The sequence below is a fragment of the Lipotes vexillifer genome, unplaced genomic scaffold (genome assembly GCF_000442215.2).
Source record: "Lipotes vexillifer unplaced genomic scaffold, Lipotes_vexillifer_v1.1 scaffold1000, whole genome shotgun sequence".
Classification (NCBI taxonomy): domain Eukaryota; kingdom Metazoa; phylum Chordata; class Mammalia; order Artiodactyla; family Lipotidae; genus Lipotes; species Lipotes vexillifer.
Window position 1 is genome coordinate 530,490 of NW_006780660.1, and position 20,025 is coordinate 550,514.

The following is a 20,025-nucleotide window of genomic DNA, read 5'->3' on the forward strand; positions in this document are numbered from 1 at the left end:
GAGGCATAATCCATAAAATAAATAATTGATAAGCTGGATTTCATTAAAATTAAAAATGTCTGCTCTGTGACATACACTGTCAAGAGAGTTAGAAGACAAGCCACAGACTAGGAAATATATTTACAAAAGACATCTGATAAAGATGCATTATCCAAAATACACAGAAAACTCTTAAAATTCAACAATAACAAAACAAATCACCTTATTTTAAAAATGGGCTGGAGAGCTTAACAGACACCCTATCAAGGAAGATATACAGATGGCAAAACAGCACACGAAAAGATGATCCAAATCATATGACAGGAAAAGGCAAATTAAAACAATGAGATACCACTACAAAGCTATTAGAATTCCTAAAATCTGGAACACTAACAACACCAAATGCTGGTGAGGTTGTGGAGCAACAGGAATTCCCATTCGCTGCTGGAGGGACTCCGAATTGGCCGTTTTGGAAGACAGTTTGGTGTTTTCTTACAAAGCTACACATACTCTTATCTTATGATCTGAGATTTATGCTCTTTGGTATTACCCAAATGAGTCAAAGACTTATGTCCTCATGAAAACCTGCAAACGGATGTTTATAGCATTTTTATTCAAAATTTCCAAAACTTGGAAGCAACCATAACATCCTTCAGTAGGTGAATGGATAAATAAACTGTGGCACATCCAGGCAATTGAGTGTTATTCAGCGCTATAACAAAATGAGGAATCAAGCCACGAAAACATACAAAAGAATTGTAAATGCTTATTACTAAGTGAAAGAAGTCCATCTGAAAAGTCTGCATAGTGTATGATTTCAACTATATGACATTCTGGAAAAGGCAGAACTCTAGAAGCAGTTAAAAGATCAGTGGTTGCCAGGGAGGGATGAACAGACAACACACAGTGGATTTATGGGGGGGGGGTGTGAAAATATGCAGTATTATACCATTATAGTGAATACATATCACTATGCATTTGTCAAAACCTATAGAATGTATAGCATCTACAGTGAATCCTAATGTAAACTAATGAGTTTGGGTGGTAGAAATGTATTAATGTAGATTAATCAATTATAAAAACTGTACCACTCTGGTATAAAATGTTTACATTGGGGATGGCTTGGCTTTTATGGGACCAGCAGGTATATGGGAACTCTGCATTTTCTGATCAATTTTGCTGTGAACCTAAAATTGCTTTAAAATAAAATTTACTAAAAAAGAAAAATATAATCCTTAGTGTTATAAAGCTGTCTTTCTAGTATTGCAATGATAAATTCATTGAAATAATTATCTTTATTTTAACTTACAAGCATTACCACGTAGATGTAGTCACTTCAGGCAGAGATCTTAGAAAATGGAATAGTGAAAATACCAATATCCGATACCATAATCTCTATATGTATAATTCTAACAACACTTATATTACATATTATGTGTACGTGAAGTTTTAAATCAATGAAATATCATGAGAACTATACCCATTGTATTTTTTGTCTATGCTTGATTCTAAGAAATATGACAGAAATTACATTCTTAAAAAATTGTGTTTGGAAAATATAAGAATATTGATAAATAGTAATTCTGAATTTATAAAAAACTGCATAATGTTTCTATCTGCCACATGTGTGTGTTGTCCTAATTCACTAACTCATTCAGCACTTTTCTAGCTGTATCTAAAATGTGCTTTTATACCATTTTGAATAATTTAGAATTACATAACCCATGTCTAAAGTTACTCAAACATCTATTTTTTCTTCCATGAAGTTGAGTGTCCTACCTAAACACAGAAGCAAAGTATGTGCAAGGGTAAGACATACATTTTTTATGATTCTATATGGCCTGTAAATATTCATTGTCATGACAGGCAGTCTGGTGAAGACCAGTGTCCCGAGAATGAAACAAAACAAAGTAAACAACAACAATAAGAAAGCATTCCAATTCTGGCCTTATTACTCTTACTAACTATGTAATGTAAGGCAAACTCCTTTATTTGTAAAATAAGAAAATTAGAATAAACTCTAGAAGTTTATGATGTGTTGTTATCTTGGAATTGTGTTTCCTGCATCATGATACAATGTTTTCAGATATATATTTCTAAGCCAAAATACTTCAGAATACTAGGAATGGGCCCAAAACATGTCCCTGAAAGCCTTAATTGATGAAATCATATGTAGCACTTAAACTGATCTTATTCTTCCAGAATCATGACTCCTCTGAACTTTATTGTTCCTTTTCTTATTCTACCATGTATCAGTATATTAACTTATAGCAGTATGAGTCATGAAAACACAGTAATGGGGACTTATATATCTTTAGACTGCTCATAACACCAAATAAAGTGATGGAAATACATTTAACATCCATTCACTAATGATAATTTCATCACTGATAACACCACAAATTTAAAATTGAACATGCTCATCTTGGCAACAAAATGATTCATTTTGCATGTAGCATCTGTTCAAGAACTTTATAACACCAAAATGATGACAGGACAATGAAACACCTGGAGATTTACACAGTTAACTCAAAATACCTTACTATTTACAGATAATCAATTTTCTTACTGGTAGAGCCTTAGAGATGTAAGAGGCAATAATTATTTGTGGAAGGTCAGGTCTTCTGCTTTCCATATTTCACATTTCTGAAATAATTCTCTATTTAAAAATTGTGCAATTTTAAATCATTTAAATTGGAAATACATGAATGATTCTGTGTATGTGTGTGCAATTTGTTGTTTTGAATTGTTTCCATTCTTTATTCACTAATCTGTTGACAGACATTCACTAACAGAAGAGTATTTGTCTAATTGTTTATACTTTCAAAGCAGCTAGAGAAGGATTCTACATCTGGCAGTCTCCTCTATGTTCCATATACATAGAATAGATGTGTGTATAATAAATATAAATTCAACTTTAAAAAACTAGATGGGTTCTAGAGAATAGATAATGGAGTTTATTTCCATATAAGACAGAAAGTTGTTAAAGAATATACTTTTAATAATATAATCATCTTATAATTCAATAATAAACAACTATTATGTCCTATAATTTATTATAGTTATAAGTCTCAGGGAATATTTGGACAAATATCTATATTTCAGGATGTATGGAATTGAAAAATCACAAAGAAACATTGTATTTTTAATCACATGTGTGCTCCTCATTAAAGAGATCATTCTTGATTTGGCTGCCCAGATATATAGGACCACTCCTCCTTGTAACTGTCTCCTTTCCTATTATAAAAGATTGTCCTTGTATGATATCCCATCTTCTCAAGAAGAAAACTGCAGCCATTCATGCTTGAACCAACAAAGTGTTCAGGGAAAAGAAATAGAGAAGAAACCTCAAATTCATTGTAAAACCATTTCCCAATTACCAGGAGATCCAAACTTCTCTAAGTAGTCAGGATTTTCTGAACATGGATACCCCTTTTCATGTACAGAACAGCCTCCTCCAAAGATAATTATGTAGAAAGTATTACATACAAGAAATATTGTGATCTTCCCTTAGATATATATTTGTTTGATTGTGTTAAAGAAAACCCAGATTATTGCCCAACAATTCTGCGTTATTAGTATTCTTCTTCTTTTAAAAGTACCTTTGATTATACCTCTATTAGTTATCATAGAATAATAAATAATACAAATAAATTACACATATGAGACTATCATTATCTATTTCATCTTTAGTAGTTCTCCAAAATATATATATATATGTAGTCATATATATTTGTATATATAATTATGTATGTATTGCCAAAAAGTTCGTTCAGGTTTTTCTGTAACATCTTATGGGAAAACCCAAATGAACTTTTTGGCCAACCCAATATATGTAAAGATATAAACCAGTATATTAAAAAACTTGCTTTTTAATGACAAAGGGATAGTCATATCACTTTTGTCAATCCTGGATTAAAGCTTAAGCCTTTTAAAGTAATTGAATCAAAGCATGAGAGCAGCTTAGATGATACTGCTACTTCCATTTACTTACTATTAGAGCAACAAGGAAAAACTTTCCTCTGTGATATGAGATTGATTCAAGAGGGAGAGTCAGCATTATTGATATAATCCATTTTTATATAGATTGCAAAATTGTCATCCCAGTTTGGAGATCAATGGAAGATATGTGAAGAACACTCATAAATTTCCAATAAGTATTTTCATGGTTATTTAGTGAAAGTAATTTGTTAAATACACATTAATACAATTTGTGTCTAACAGATTGACAGAATCTAAAGGGTTTCATCCAGTATGATTATACATTACTATCACAGTACTACAAACATTCAAGATTCAGACATGAACCAGAGCTTGCCCTGATATGCAGTGAACAAAATGTAACTTCTGTTTAAATTTTAAAAAAAAGAACCCTTGGGTAATGAGAAGTCTAATTTTTTTTGAACGCCCAGGTACAACATAAATAAGGCTGAGGATAGTGAATTAGGACTCTGAATCTGACAATTAGTTGCAGAAAGAGACCACCTTGGCCTTGTAAGTAAATAATCAAACAGGGAATATAATAAAAATTATTCTGTAGTGGGAGGGAGAAGACATATGAAATACAGTTAAAATAACCAAAGTTCTGAGTGATTATCACCGGTCACAAGACCAATTAAGAGGTAAAGACCATCACTAGAGTTCCCAACTCTCAACTACTTGTAGTAGGGAAACAAATTACATAAGAAAAGTTCCATCATGAATTAAACAGTTAAGCCCTTAAAATCTCTTACTCTTTGGAAACCATAACTATTCCTACATCATTGTAAGTAATATCCAGACTCTTATAGGGTTTCAGTATTGGGGTTGAACCTAATTTGGAGGATATTTTTAAATGACTCCATAAGCAACTTTGTTCTGTCTTTGATTTTAGGTTGAAGAATGAATATTATATATACAATGAACGAAGATTTAAAAAAAATATTTCCATCACTCAAAAGAGAAGAATGTTCCTGAGGACATGTCTCTCTGCATTCATGGATCCATTCCAAAGATCCTGCAGGCACGGGAATTTCTTAAGTCTCTCTAATACCTCTATGCACTTGATTAGGATCAGGAAATATTGGCAGATACTCTACTGAGCAATAACATGAATTCTGCTCTTGATTTGTTCTTTTCTTTAGAGTGTAACATTTAAATTTATGCTTTGGAGGGTTTATTACTCATTATTGTGCTGAATATTTTTTAGTGGATAAACATATAAGCATTACATATGCACTCAGATTTCCTTTTAGTAAGTGTTAATTTAAAAAAGAATTCCCATCTTTGTCCTTTCCAACCTTAAAAGTTACTGGAGAAATTTAGGTTTTCAATGGACCTTTTAATATATAATATTTTATTGCTTTATATTAATATATGCAATGATTTTTTTAAAACTTAGTGATATGATGTCATAATGGACTCATAACTGATCTTCATTACCATGCCACACAGGCTCCTACTGTTTTTAACAGGGAAGTCTTCTCATTCAAAGTCAAAGAAACAATGTATATTTAGCTAGTAGTGCAGAAAGTTGCGTGTTGGAGACCAACACATTTAATAGAACATTCATGAATCACTAAAATAGTGTAAAGTAAACTAAAAAATCCTTCCTCGTAGGAAATATGTTCCTTCCTAACCCTATGCATGGATCTGAGTGGTGTTCAGGAAACAGAACTAAATTATCTTAAATCTATTTTGCCTTGTGAAAATCTGCTGTATGATTGATTCTATAATCAGAAAGAAGAAAATAACATCATTTCTGTTTGTATTGAGTGGGAAAATGATTTGCCAGAAAGGGAAAACCACGGGTCAGACTTAAAGTTTGGTTCCATGTCAATCACATTGAGACACTTAATGGCCTTTTTGCACATGGTGAAGAAACTGCTTCTGTGTGGGTGACAACAAACAGAAATCTTGTTTTTGCTTGTTTGTGCTTGTGTGCCTGCGTGCATGTATATGCGTTAATCCTGACTTGACTGAATTACAGATTAGACTAACTGAAGAAAGCACATTTAAAAAGAGGGTTTTCATTTTAGTTTTATTGTAGTGAGCAGTATTTTTAATTTTCTTGAAAGGCACCCAAGAATAATTACCTTTGTGAACCAAAAATATACAAAACTGTACAGAATAAATAGTTCATAAAAATCTAGCTATACTTTCTTGTAAAATAAAGCTATGTTGTCCCAGTCTTGAGGCAACTTAAACTACTTACCCTTTATATGTGCCTTTTGCTACTAATTTATGGCAACTACCAGTTTACATCAATAAAAATAAAATAATATTTCCTATTTGTTTTACACCAGCAAATTCTTACTTGCCACAAGAAACATATTTCTACTGTGGTATTCAAATTTACAAAGGATTAATGCAATGAAAGAAACCAAACTTAATAGATGCACTAATCATATTTACAGTTGAATATCAGTAGCATTTTTAAAATATCCCAAGAATAAGAATTAAACTTTGAGCACAAATGACGTACCTTAATTCACAGCAGCATTAACAAGATTGTCCACACAAAATGTGCAGAAAAACCAAAAAGTTTTCTTATCCATTCCACCTGAACTGTTAATCATTTCCATTTTTAAATTCAGAAAGCATAGCAGTGGCATTTTTTAATCATCAAAGGTTCAAAGTTTTGAGCCACTCATAGCCTATATAATTCAACCTTCCATTTTTTCTTTACTGTTACTATTTGTAATTTTAAAGTTCCAGTTCCTTTTGCCTTTATTGCAAGAAAACTAGGTGTATCTAAGAATTTACATTTTTATGGTATATATACTGGTTTTATAAACAATATATTTCTTACATATTATAATTACATATACAGGTATACTTTTTAAATGACAAAATCCAATTCTATTTAATCCATGGGTAATATAACTCAAGAAAATAAGGGTTGCTTAAATTTTGAACCCTTTTAGATGTGCAACAGGACTTCTATGAAACACTTTATGTATATGGGAAATTATTACTATAATCCTTGAATGATTTACATGCAAGGATTTATTTTATTGGGGATAGATAAAATTGCCTGAAGACAATGCAATGGCTTCTCCCAGTTATCCCTGAGTTTCTTTTTATTCTTTTTTTCCCATAGGATTACTGCTGTGCTTAAGTTCTGATTGATGATACACTCATATAAGGCACTTATTTACAAGGTCTGGACTTAAGACAGCATCACAGCATTTCTGCAAAAGCCTTCTAACTCTCTATGTTTGCTGCTCCAGGACTTCTAAGTAGTCAGGTTCAGCATGTAAGTTAGCTTTCAGCTCAAAATACTCATTTTTAGTCTGTTCCACTAATACCTTCCTCGGCCTTGAGTACATTAATGTCTCCATCAACTTTAACTCTTCATGGGCTCCTGGATAATGTACCTCCATATCAGGCTGAAGTTGAGCAATGTTTTTCCTTAGGTATTCTGCGATTCCCAGTTGCTGAAGTTCTCTTTCTCTCTCCAAAATATTCCTATATAACGAACTGGCATCCTGGAAGGATAAAACTTCAGTGGATTGGTCTGTGACTTTGTACTTCATATTTGATCCTGTGAGTGGGGAATGATTTTCTCGTTCTAAGAGACTTCTTTGGAGATGTTTTGCATCACTTCCCTCTTTCTCATTCCTTTCTTCTTCTTCTTCCAAATGCTTTGAGCCAAAGGATGGGCTTCTATAGACATGAACCACAGGGCTCACCATGTGCTGCTCATAGAGTGATGCTGTGGGTCTTTCAGTAGTGTGGTGAGTTGTTTTATGGCCGTACATGCTATACTGGAGATGCACAGGACTGTTGTCTCTCATCTGTTCATCAGCTTGTTTCTTTTTGTATCTTCTCCTACGGTGGAGAACAAGAACCACTATCCCTGCAGCACAGAACACGATAGTTATGAATACAATCAGCAGTCCTAGTATTAAAACAGATAGTGGTACAGCATCGGTAAGTGTTTTAAAAATAGTGTCCGCTGTAGTTGTGGCTGTAGGCGTATTGACTATTACGTAACTAGTCTGAGTTGGCAAGGATGGGTTATTGACCAAACCTGGGCAAAGAAGTTCACTGTTGAGTGCTTTCAATTCCTTTTTGTCTAGGTGCTCTGGAGAGGTGCAGAGTATTTCATCTGTCACTGTGTTCTTACTTAATTTTTGTATCCATTGCTGCAATCCAACCAGGTCACAGGAACAATCCCAGGGGTTGTCCTCAAGGTCAATCTGGGTCAGTAAATCAAGGTCATCCAAGATATTACTTACAGGTAGATGGGTAAATTGGTTTGTTTTAAGGTTTACCCTCATAAGAGGAACCCCTGAAAAAATATGTGGTGGTAAAACTTGCAGGAGGTTGTTGTTTAAATAGAGGACTTTAAGTTTAGGCATTGGGTTGAAGCTACCAGGTAATATTTCCTTAACGCCATTGTATTCAAGATATAAGTACTCAAGATTGTGGAGACCAAGGAACATACCTCCACTTAATTTAGTCAGATGGTTACCATTCAGGTAGAGCTTTTGTAATCTTGTTAAATTCACAAACGATCCTTCTTCGAGAACCTCAATACGATTGTTTCCCAAGTGAAGCATTTCCAAAGTGAAGTATTCCACTAGATCAGACTTCATTAAGGTATGAATAATATTCCCTGCAAGAATAAGCTTTCTAGGATTTTGTGGAAGAGGTTTTAGATCTGATAAGCTTTCAATATTGCGCTCTTGACAGTGTATTAGAAGTCCTGATGGGGAGAGTACTTTGCAGTTACAAGGAATAGGACAGTAGAGTCCTGGAAGTTGAGTGAATGGCTTTGTAATATAAGGTATTAAACCTGGTGCTTTGGTGGGTGGTTTTAAAAGAAACGTGGTCTTGGTTGACATGCGACTATCACTTATTGAAGATGTTACTGCCAGATGTAATGATCCTGAAGGATCCTCGTGTTCTTCAAACACTGGTGGAGTGGGGCAAATTGATTCCTTTTTCAGCCGACTCAGTATGCTTCCTTTGAAAAATGGAGGGCTGTTGCACACAATATCACCAATTATAGACTGAGGGGGCATGTTTTCCAACCAAAGTTTTAGCTGTAATAAGTCACAATTGCAGGCCCATTTATTGTCCTCCAACTGGAGATCCAGTATTCTGCCAATGTGTTCTAAAAAACCAACATAAGGCAATGTTTGCAACTGATTTCCACGAAGATCTAGATGGGTTAAAGGAACAAATCGAAATATGTTTGGAGGAAGACTCTCAATAGCATTGTCATTTAAAATTAACACTTTAAGTCTGTTGAGCTTGCTAAAGGCACTTGGTTCTATCACTGTAATAAAATTGTTATCTGCTTGTAGGAATTCCAGGCTTTCCAGTCCATGGAAAGTATCCTCTTTAAGAATTTCTAAAGAATTGTGATTGATATGAAGTTGCTTAAGAAGGCCAAGGCCATTAAATGCACCAGTCTCAATATCTGCAATATTGTTAAATCCAAGGTGTATTGAGATAGCATTGGTAAGCCCAGAAAAGTCATTTGTGTGAAGCATTGTCAAACCATTATTTACTAAACTTAAGTGGAAAGGTCGTGATGGTGGCACGCTTATTTGGGATAACTTCTTGATATCTTTCTCTTCACAATTTATTAGCATCGTGCTGTCTTTTTCCTCACAATTGCAAAGAGAGTCACAAGAACCTCTGGCTGAGGCAGAGGACATTGGTGATTGGGACTGTGATGATATACAGGCAAGGAGAGATGAATACAAGAGATGACTCCAAAGTTTCATGTTGTCCTGTGATGGATCTGATTCTGTAAGATAAAATGCAATAGCAATGGGCTTCAGTGGCCAGGAGCAGGGAGGAGATGAATCTGACATTTTCAAAATGATAGGTTTTCCTCTAAAAGGCAAAATATTATTATTCTGAATATATAAATACATTGCTGAGTCCACATTTTCTTTTACTTTTTACAAATATTATGACGGGCAGGTTTATTTTACTTTTAACTTGCATTGTGATAAAAATCTAAAATTTAGGTCAGGGAGAATTTAAAATATTAACTCAGTTGTCTTCAAATCTACCAAATAATCTGCATTTTAATAGACATGAGGGGTGCTGGCTAAATGGACCATTGATACTTTGATATGATACAAAAATGTATACTTGAGAAGACCCTGGCTTTTTTTATTTTTTAGCTCAAACTAGATGAATCTAAGGCTGAAGGATTACAATAAAAGACAAATATGTAGGTATTAGCCAGAAGCAGAGAGACTCATAGGGAATTCAAAGATGATCGTTAGAAAGAATGTATGTTTGCATGCATTATGCACTTCCTTTAGTTTTGTTTTTGAACTGGATATCACAATATAACATCTAATAACTCTGTGTTTAACCTGCTTTGATTTTGGCTTAAGATACTTAATAATTCCATTATTTATTTAAAAACTTTGAGGAAAAAATATGTCTCTATGTAGTAAAGTTGAACTTTATGAAAGATTTTGTTTTAACTATGTTGTCTAGGGCAGTTTGTATAAGCCTTGTAGTATCAGATATGCTTAAAGGCATGCATTCAAATTTCACTTCAGTCACACTTTATATTGAATTTCTAGAGGTGGAATATTCACTGCTACTTTTAAATTCTACTATGGATAAGGTTAATATAAAAAATAAAGAAGAAAAATTGATCTTTAACACATATTTCAGTATATTATAAAAGAACAAACAATGCCTCATATAAATTTCTAGCAAATGACTCCCTAATGAGGTCTTGAACCAGGCTTTAGGGCACTGAATGTCATCACATAGTTAAGCAGTTGATCTTTATTATAAGGCTTAATGTTGCAAACAATGAACTATAAAGCAAGCTTCACTATATTAAAATATTTGAGGATATCTCTAATTTAGGAAATAAAAAATGACAGTTCAAGATAACAATATCACATACTCCAACTCCTTAAAAATTTAATACCTGCACCTGACATAGCAATTAAAAAAAAAAAAATTCTAACTCTAAAATGACAGCAGTGGTGTGGTAAATACTTTGAAGTCTAATGGTATCTAATTTTATTCCCTTCTTTTAAATATCGCACTTTAAATTTATATAGACTAAATCGAAAGGTAAAGAAACACCACATCTTATAACTATTCGACTTTTGGAAATGATAATTGCTTTCATGTTTCTGGATGGAATATGAACTTTGAATCTAATTAAAAAATCACAATTAGATAATACATCCCAGAATCCAATCAATAATCCTGAAAATAAACTTTCACTCCATGAAAATACATTGTCTTATTGAAAACATGTATAGTATGAAGTTTCTGAAAGGTAAAAAGCAACCAAAGACATCAAACAATAGAGTCCCTTTCTATATAAAGGGAAAGTTAGCAGGCTGAATGTTTCCATAGGGAAATAGTTTGATTTTAAACAGCTCTGAGGGCTATCCTTAGAATCAAGCAGCTTGAAGTTGGAAGTCTTCATCTTGTGGATTAGCGTCCACAAACACTGAAATTACTTTTCCATAGATTACCAAGAAAGAATACTATGCATTTCACCAGGCACAGTATCTTAAGAAAAGAGTAAATAACTTCCAGATGAGACTCTCTTCTCATTATTTTTTTAAAAATCTTATATGCATTTTATGCTCTTCAAAATGTCCTAGGGAACAGTTTCTAGTCTTTTCAGAAATACACACAAATGTGAAAAGTGGTTCTGTATTGACAATCTGATACAGTGTTAAAGAGGTCAAAAAGTCTCTATTTACATATTTTCAAGTCAGGAAAAAATAAAAGTGGTATACAGAATACAAAGAATCTTTTCATATTGTGCTTGCATTTCAAATACAACAATGGTGTTTGGAAGTAATCTTCCCTTCAGAACGTACAAATAATTCAGTTTCCAATAACAAACTGCATATGCTGTAAAAGAAATAGGAGCATGTTATTTTACTTGTTCTTCTCTACAGCCAGCTGTTGGACTAAATGTCTGCTGCTCACAGAAAACAGGCATCTGCTACAGCATTAGTTGTGCCAGTGAGCAAGAATGAAACTGGATATCCTTTAATGCAAAGTTATTTTTTTTTAAAGAGGCAAACAGAAATTCAATCACTTTGGGATAATGCAAAAATAGGTATAAGGAAAGCCTGGAAACATTCATCTTACCTGTAAAGCAAAGACTTCCTGACGTTATCTGTAATGCACAGCTGGAAGAGATGTTCAAAGTAAATTCAATTTCTTTCTTAAAAAAGAAAACACCGACCACCACGTACTTTCTTCTCAAATATCACTTTTTGGCAAATACCATCACTTTATAAAGTTAAAACCTCTGGTCAAAGACAAAATGCTGAGCATTTCATTGAAAATATTTCAAGCAGAGTGCATACTAGATCATCCTGAAGCAGTTGTCCTTTTATTCCCCAATTAAAATTCACGGCATACTTCACAGCTATGCTGACTTTTTTTCCATATAGTTAACCATTTGCAAGCTGCCGAGTGCAGTAAATAAACAAGATGTGTAACAGAGCTGGGATTGATCACTCTTGCTTTCTTAGGCTGTAGATGCAAGCTGCAGCAATGTTCTTTCCTCCCTTTCTAGTCTTTCTTGTTAGTTCAGTTTGTTATTAGTCAGATTGCCAAGGGCTGGGAGGTAGGCGTAAATAGACTTCTTGGCTTTTGACTCAGCCTTTAAGCCCTTCCCTATCAGAGCGCTTTAATAGGCCAGTGTCATTTAACACAAGAGACAGCTCCACCTTGGGACTCAACTCCTCCTCCGGCAAATGGTTTTTCCTCTCCCTTTAAATACCAAATACAGTGCAAGTGAATTTTGATGCGAATAATTACATGTTTCTTTAAATGTTTAATAATATTGTGTTATACAGCAGGCTAAATAATACACTATATTAAATTCTCATCTAGCACAGTACTGTACTGTTTCTACATGTGTGCAGAAAAACTGCAAGTATGCTACCAATAGAATAGTTGCTTCAGTTTTATTGTTTTTAACTGGTATTTATGGTTGAAATTGTGCACTAATTAAATCTTAAAATGTTAACGTGAACTACTTTCCTGAAACATTTGTATTTTTTTATTCACCATTTGAAAAAAAAAAAAATCTTTAAAGCCTCATGTCTGAGACTCTAAGCTTTATACTTCTTTTCTTTCCCTCCAGAATTAGAAATGAGGTCCTCCTTTTTTCAAGATAGTATTTATTTGGAATGGAAATATGATCAGTTAAAAATACCTTCAAGAATCTTCATTACAAATGGTTGTCTCTAGTTGAAAACAGCCTATCACTTTCAAAAATATGAAATTATGTCTTTCCAGATAAAATGAAACAAGTTAAATGAATACGTAAAAATTACAATAACCTGATTTTTATGGTACTAGCTTAGGGAGAATTTTTTTCCTAAAAAGATTATATTTAAAAAGTTACTGTTTCTTCAACTCTTAAAAGTTTCTGAATCATCACTAATAAAACTCTCAACTGTCAGATTCATATTTCCCCAAATGCCTATGTTTTAAAACTCACTCCTCTTTACCTACATTCCAAGGACCTGGACTTTTTCAGAGCCAAAACGAATATACTAGATGCTATCATTTATTCATTTTGAAACAGGCTATGTTTAGAAACACTCTTCCCTATAGGTTACCTATATTATATTAGGTCTCATTTCAGAAAAAGTATTTTTTAAGAGGTTTTATGCAGCTTATATCATCGAAACAGGAAGATACAGATTAGGTTATTATTTAATGATTGTCTGCAGTTATGCACTCAAATTCACAAAGTTTTCATATCCTTAATGTGGAATAGTTGTTTTAAAAGCTAAGGATTTTGAGGCAATTTCTAATATTCTCACTTTTCTTTATTTTACAGCTTCTCACTAATTTCCTCATTTAATAGCACTGTGTGCTTTGATAGAATAGAGATTATCTAGAGGGTGTGGAGAAAGAGAATAAAGATAAGGAATAAGATAATAAAGAGAATAAGAGAGAATAAAGGAAATGAATTACTTTTGGGCACAGTCTGCTGCTAACAGAGCCAAGTTAACTTAAATCAGTCTAATGATTTAGACAGGTGGTGACAAAACAGAGTTAGAATCAGTGAGAAAACAAGGAACTAGAATAATTTTTCTTCTAACACTGTAGACATAATTCTCCAAATGCATTCATTTAGGTTTTGGAGGCAAAATCACACAAGAAATGCTCTGGAAGTATAGTCTGTGGTGGAAAAGTTGTTCAAATAGCCATATGGGACAAATGGAAATGAATTCCTTATAAACTGATATATCTTCTGCAGCTTGAGGATGTGTTGATTTTATTCATAATATATACCTAGTATATATTTGATGTTATATTTCTTGAATCCTTTGCCTATATATGTTATCTTTTTTCATGCATAAATTACTGGTTAACTACACAATAGTCAGGGATAAAAGGAGTGACTAACAAGCCTTTGAAAAAATTCTCTACAATTTTCATACGTTTTGGGTGGGAACATAAAGAAAGGTTGGGTAAAGAATTATTGTTTGAGAAACATTCTGTAACTTTTAACTTAATTCAAAGGAGTAATATTGATAATGAATTACTTAGCATTACCTCAAAATTAATAGTAAAGTACATAACAGCACATTTGAAATGATTATAGCTAAATCCACCCAGCTCTATGTTTTGTTAACTACAGTTCCTCAGTTGTTTCACTAAGTCAATAATGCAGTCATTCTTTCCAAAATGCTCATGGCATAATGTGTTAATTATTGTTGGACAACATTTATTTTAGCAACATTTTTAATTTCCAATGATTACCTGGAAAAGTATTTTCCAGTGTAGCTTGCTCCAAGTTTTAATAATAAATATCTTAAGTGATCACAATAAATACTCAATTTTATTACTCTTTCCACATAATTTACCCCAGTGACTCTACACTGAAAAATACTAAAAAATAATCTTTTTAAATCATATCTTCTAAGTTACGCTTTTTAGAATGTGCATCTTAAATAGCAAACGTGAAAGTATTCTTGTCACAATGAAGAGTACCAAGCAGTCAAAAGAAATAAACGTATCTGTGTTAGTCTCCTTAGAGCAGCAGCATATGTAAGGCAGCACAGTACTTTCGATATCAGGACTCAGGAGAAGGCCTCTCCTTCCCTGCTTATCCAATGCGACACAGACCAGATGGAAGAATATTTTATGACATTTATTGGACCAGTACTTTATCTGGAACAAAGAGAATTAAAAAAACAAGGTTGTTCACTGGAAAGAGGGAAAAAAATTAACAGTGAAAGAGATTTATTAATTCTGTGTAGGTCTAGTTCTACTTCAGAACACCTGCCCACCTTCTTCAGTGCCACATTTAAGTGATCAAGTGACGATGTATAGCAGGTTGATTCCAACTCAAGAAAATGGAAGGTTTGAAGAGAGAGGTCTTTGCACCATGTGCAGTGTAGAATGAGACATATTTAAATACTCTGAAGGTAGAATGTATAAAACTTGCTGAATCTTTGGGGGTGATAATACTACAGATGATCTTTCAATATTCGTTGGTGATTTCATTCTTTTAAGAAAGAATTTAAAGGAATAAGTCTAAATAAATGTCACTTTTTAAGTAAATACTTGTATCATTATTGTAAAAGAAAAATACAGCACACATACTTGAGAAAGTTTTTTTTTTTTTTAACATCTTTATTGGGGTATAATTGCTTTACAATGGTGTGTTAGTTTCTGCTTTATAACAAAGTGAATCAGTTATACATATACATATGTTCCCATATCTCCTCCCTCCTGCGTCTCCCTCCCTCCCACCCTCCCTATCCCACCCCTCCAGGTCCCAATCCAAAAATGGGCAGAAGACCTAAATAGACATTTCTCCAAAGAAGATATACAGACTGCCAACAAACACATGAAAGAATGCTCAACATCATTAATCATTAGAGAAATGCAAATCAAAACTACAATGAGATATCATCTCACACCAGTCAGAATGGCCATCATCAAAAAATCTAGAAACAATAAATGCTGGAGAGGGTGTGGAGAAAAGGGAACACTCTTGCACTGCTGGTGGGAATGTGAATTGGTTCAGCCACTATGGAGAACAGTATGGAGGTTCCTTAAAAAACTACAAATAGAACTACCATATGACCCAGCAATCCCACTACTGGGCATATACCCTGAGAAAATCAAAATTCAGAAAGAGTCAGTCATGTACCAAAATGTTCATTGCAGCTCTATTTACAGTAGCCCAGAGATGGAAACAACTTAAGTGCCCATCATCGGATGAATGGATAAAGAAGATGTGGCACATATATACAATGGAATATTACTCAGCCATAAAAAAAAACGAAATTGAGCTATTTGTAATGAGGTGGATAGAAACAGTTATTATTGTGGGCTCTGTCTGCTCTGTACTCTCAGGGAATTACAGTGAAATTCATGATAATGCTATGAAGACTGAATATTACAAATATTTTCAAATAATGTCTAAATTTATAGATCTGTAGAGATCTTGTGCACTGGTTTTATAAACATTAATAAAGACATTTCGTTTTTTCTTATTTCGAAGTAAAAGTTTTCTTTAAAATAATAATGCGGTGAAGTCTACTTGAAAAAATAATTTGACTTATATACATAAATTCCATTCACAGAAAATAATAATAAAAGAATATTGCCTATCTTTCACAATGCCGTGCTATACAGTAACCTTTGAATTTGATTCCCAAATATTGAACTTAGGATTCTCTTTCATGTTTCACTGAAAGAGAAGCCCAAAACTCTTTACTATAATTACTTACTTTTTTGGTTCTGTTAGAGTCAGAACATAATCATTATGGATACCTTCAATTCTGACAATAACACGCAATTTAACTAAAGGAATGTGACTTTTTATGAGGAAGAATAGAAGATCTTCTCACCTTTCACGAAAAACCTCTTGGTATATGAGGACATTTGCACACATTCATCAAGAATATTGTCATCTCAGGGCTTCCCTGGTGGCGCAGTGCTTGGGAGTCCGCCTGCCGATGCGGGAGACGCGGGTTCGTGCCCCGTTTCGGGAGGATCCCGCATGCCGCGGAGCGGCTGGGCCCGTGAGCCATGGCCGCTGGGCCTGCGCGTCCGGAGCCTGTGCTCCGCAAATGGGAGAGGCCGCAGCAGTGAGAGGCCCGCATAACGCAAGGAAAAAAAAAAAAAAAAGAATATTGTCATCTCAGTGAAAAGTCTAAGTATCTTAGAAAAATTTATATGATTGATATATTTTATAAAGTGACACATGAATGCGTATTTAGGAAACTTGCCTTTTGCATTGAAAATTTAATAAAAAGTTTAATTTGTTACTTAAATCTTAAGTTTCCTTCATGCTAAATTTGAGAACAAAAGTATAAAACTAATAATGGAATTGCCTTATTCTAAGAGAGGTCTTACAATAAAACTTCCTGTTTTGATTTGAAATCTGCTGACACAAAGGAACTCTTTGATGCCATTGCTTAACCTGGCAAAACTGAAAACAAAACAAAAAATTTCTCCTGGAAGCTTGGACTGTAAGTTGTCTTGTCTTCATAACAACAACAACAAAAATCACCTACTTCAAATGGATGACTAAGAAGACTTTTTTCTAAAAAAAAAAAGAAAACAAAGTTGCAAGAAAACAACTGAAAGATGTTGATGGATGTTTCCATGATGAATAATGAGCAGTGTCCAAGAGAAACAGGTCCAGTGGAATAATGGTAGACTGTGGATTATATTGATTGTAAAGACTCACTGACGGAAGGCTAGTGTCTACTTCATATTTATTTTTCCAAGATTTGCACATAGTTATAAGTAGTTACTCAAGTTTAATAGTTACTTTGTACGTTCTCATTATCATGTAATCTTAGGACATTTACTTACTTTTTCTCAGGAACATATAGAGTTTTAATTTTTGTCCACATTACAAAACCTAATGATGAAAATAAAAAATAAAAAAATTGATCCCCATGGATCTTTCCAAATGTTGTCATATGGCAGATATAACACAATCTGTGTGACTATATTACTTTGTATTCAGATGATTAACAGTAATGGAAGGTAAATACCACTGAATCAGATATGCATGATAGGCTTCGTGGACCACCTACAGGGGATTTTAAATTTCTGGATGTCTTCCTATTACCAATCACAGTTCGGACCTCACTGCCTCTCCCTATCACACATTGCTGTGTCACTGAAGGATGCAAACTTACTTTAATAGTTTTAATCTTGTAATTGTGATATTCAACCATTTTTTATAAAATATGTCAGCTTCATTTTGTTCAACATATTATTTCAATAAGATAAAGCTTTAAATATCATGAGCTTGAATATAACATATATATATAGAGAGAAATAAATTTCTTTGTTACAACTGGATCTATGTTCTGTAAAGAAAGAAAATAATTGGCAAAGTACACGTTTGTTGAGAAATATATGTACATAGTTCAACAGATGATTCAATATTTTTTAATTTTGCGTTTTTAATTTGATAATGGTAGAGTTAATATAAAAAGACATTTACTGAACTATTAATGTCATCACCAAGAGGGTGAATGAATTATCAGTGACAGAGTCCACTGAATAATGTTGACTTCTTTTGTTAACAGAAATCTTGACAGAAAACTCCAATCAAAATAAGAAATATTACATTTCGATATATAATATTTTTAAAAGTGTTACATAACTTAGAGAATAAACTTTTGAGTTGTAAATAATTCACTCAGGTACCCAGGGAAAGATAGTCCTTCAGAATCAATCTATATTCAACATGCCAAAAACGCATTTATATCTTAGCTACACACCTACATGAATATAGATTTTTTTGTTAATATAATTATCTTTTTGATGCTTTTATTGTATACATTTTACTTTATTAATATCCAATATATCTTCTGGAATAATTGAGGTTTGCTTATGACATATTTTGAAAGTACATGTATTCTAGGTATACATATTCTACATAACATTACTATGTATATTGTAGGTTCAAGAAAATAGTCCAGTATTATTTATAATTTTCATGTTCCCCTACATTGAAATAGTACATAAATTATGATATATGATCAATAACAAATGCCAATAAAGTATTAACACTAATAAATTCTGATAAAAATTAAGAACTAATAATCAGGCAACCATAATAAGTTATACTTGTTTAAATTGACAGACATCCTTTGTTGTTTTTTTGGGAGGGAAAGGACAGAGGGAACAAGTTAGTTTTTGATATATCATACCAGATTTTCTGGGAAAATAAAAAGTAAAATCTAACCCTCATAAAACACTCTTTTGAACTAAGAAGGACTTTCAATTCCTTTAGCCTCAAATAGTATTAAATTTAAAGTCACATGACTACAGTAAAACAAATACTCCTTGAAATATTTTGTAGCCTTTTCTTTGGCTAATTATAATCAGAGAGGCATTTCTAAAAAGTAGTTTTAAATAAAACTGCAACCTACTAAAACTTAGCAAACACTAATTTTTAGAAATTTCACAGCTTTAAACAATTATTTAGCCTTAAAACAATTTTTAAAGCACAGCTTCTCCAGCTTAAGAACCGAAGCAATTCAAAATAGCACTTACCTGCTCTTCCTTCCTATACATAGAAACACGCTTTCAACAAAAAATTACAAATCTTTAAAACTAATAGAAATCCTCGATTTGGTAGGGGGGAGGAAAAGTGAAGATAAGGATTTTTCAGTCTAAAACCAACCTTGAATATTTGTATGATATTGATAAGAATTAAGAGAATCATTCCTAACAACTCCCTTGGTTTAAAGCTTTTTTTTCTCTTTCAGCACCCTCTAGTGGATATTTATAAAAATTCTTGACAACTGAAAAAAGTGGCAAGCATGTTAACTTGTTCAAATTTTACTCTATAAACATGTAGTTTTTTTAAAAACTTAGTTGTTTAATATTAGTAATAATAAGTAATATTTTATAGAACTGTTAGCACTCCCCATGTTTTTAACTACTATGATAACTCTATACATAGTAACAAAGCTATTCTTAGAACAAAGCTATTCCACAATTACTATTACAGTTGGAAATTGGAGCACGAATGTAATATATATAATGTTACAGAACTGGTAAGGGCAAAAATCTAGATTTTAACCT

The 20,025-nt window shown here is 33.0% G+C and overlaps 1 protein-coding gene across 1 annotated transcript; it reads right to left on the reverse strand.

Moving 5' to 3' along the window:
- Positions 1–5,981: 5,981 nt before the first annotated feature.
- Positions 5,982–12,572, reverse strand: SLITRK6 (SLIT and NTRK like family member 6). The gene is made up of 2 exons (XM_007454144.1): positions 12,076–12,572; positions 5,982–9,724 (listed from the first exon to the last, which is right to left on the reverse strand). The coding sequence occupies exon 2, from the start codon at positions 9,699–9,701 to the stop codon at positions 7,173–7,175; it is 2,529 nt and encodes an 842-aa protein (XP_007454206.1). The 5' UTR covers positions 9,702–9,724; positions 12,076–12,572; the 3' UTR covers positions 5,982–7,172.
- Positions 12,573–20,025: the final 7,453 nt, after the last annotated feature.

What these genes read in the sequence shown, in the direction of transcription:
- SLITRK6 (XM_007454144.1), bottom strand. Translation starts at nt 9,701, where the DNA reads ATGAAACTTTGGAGTCATCTCTTGTATTCATCTCTCCTTGCCTGTATA.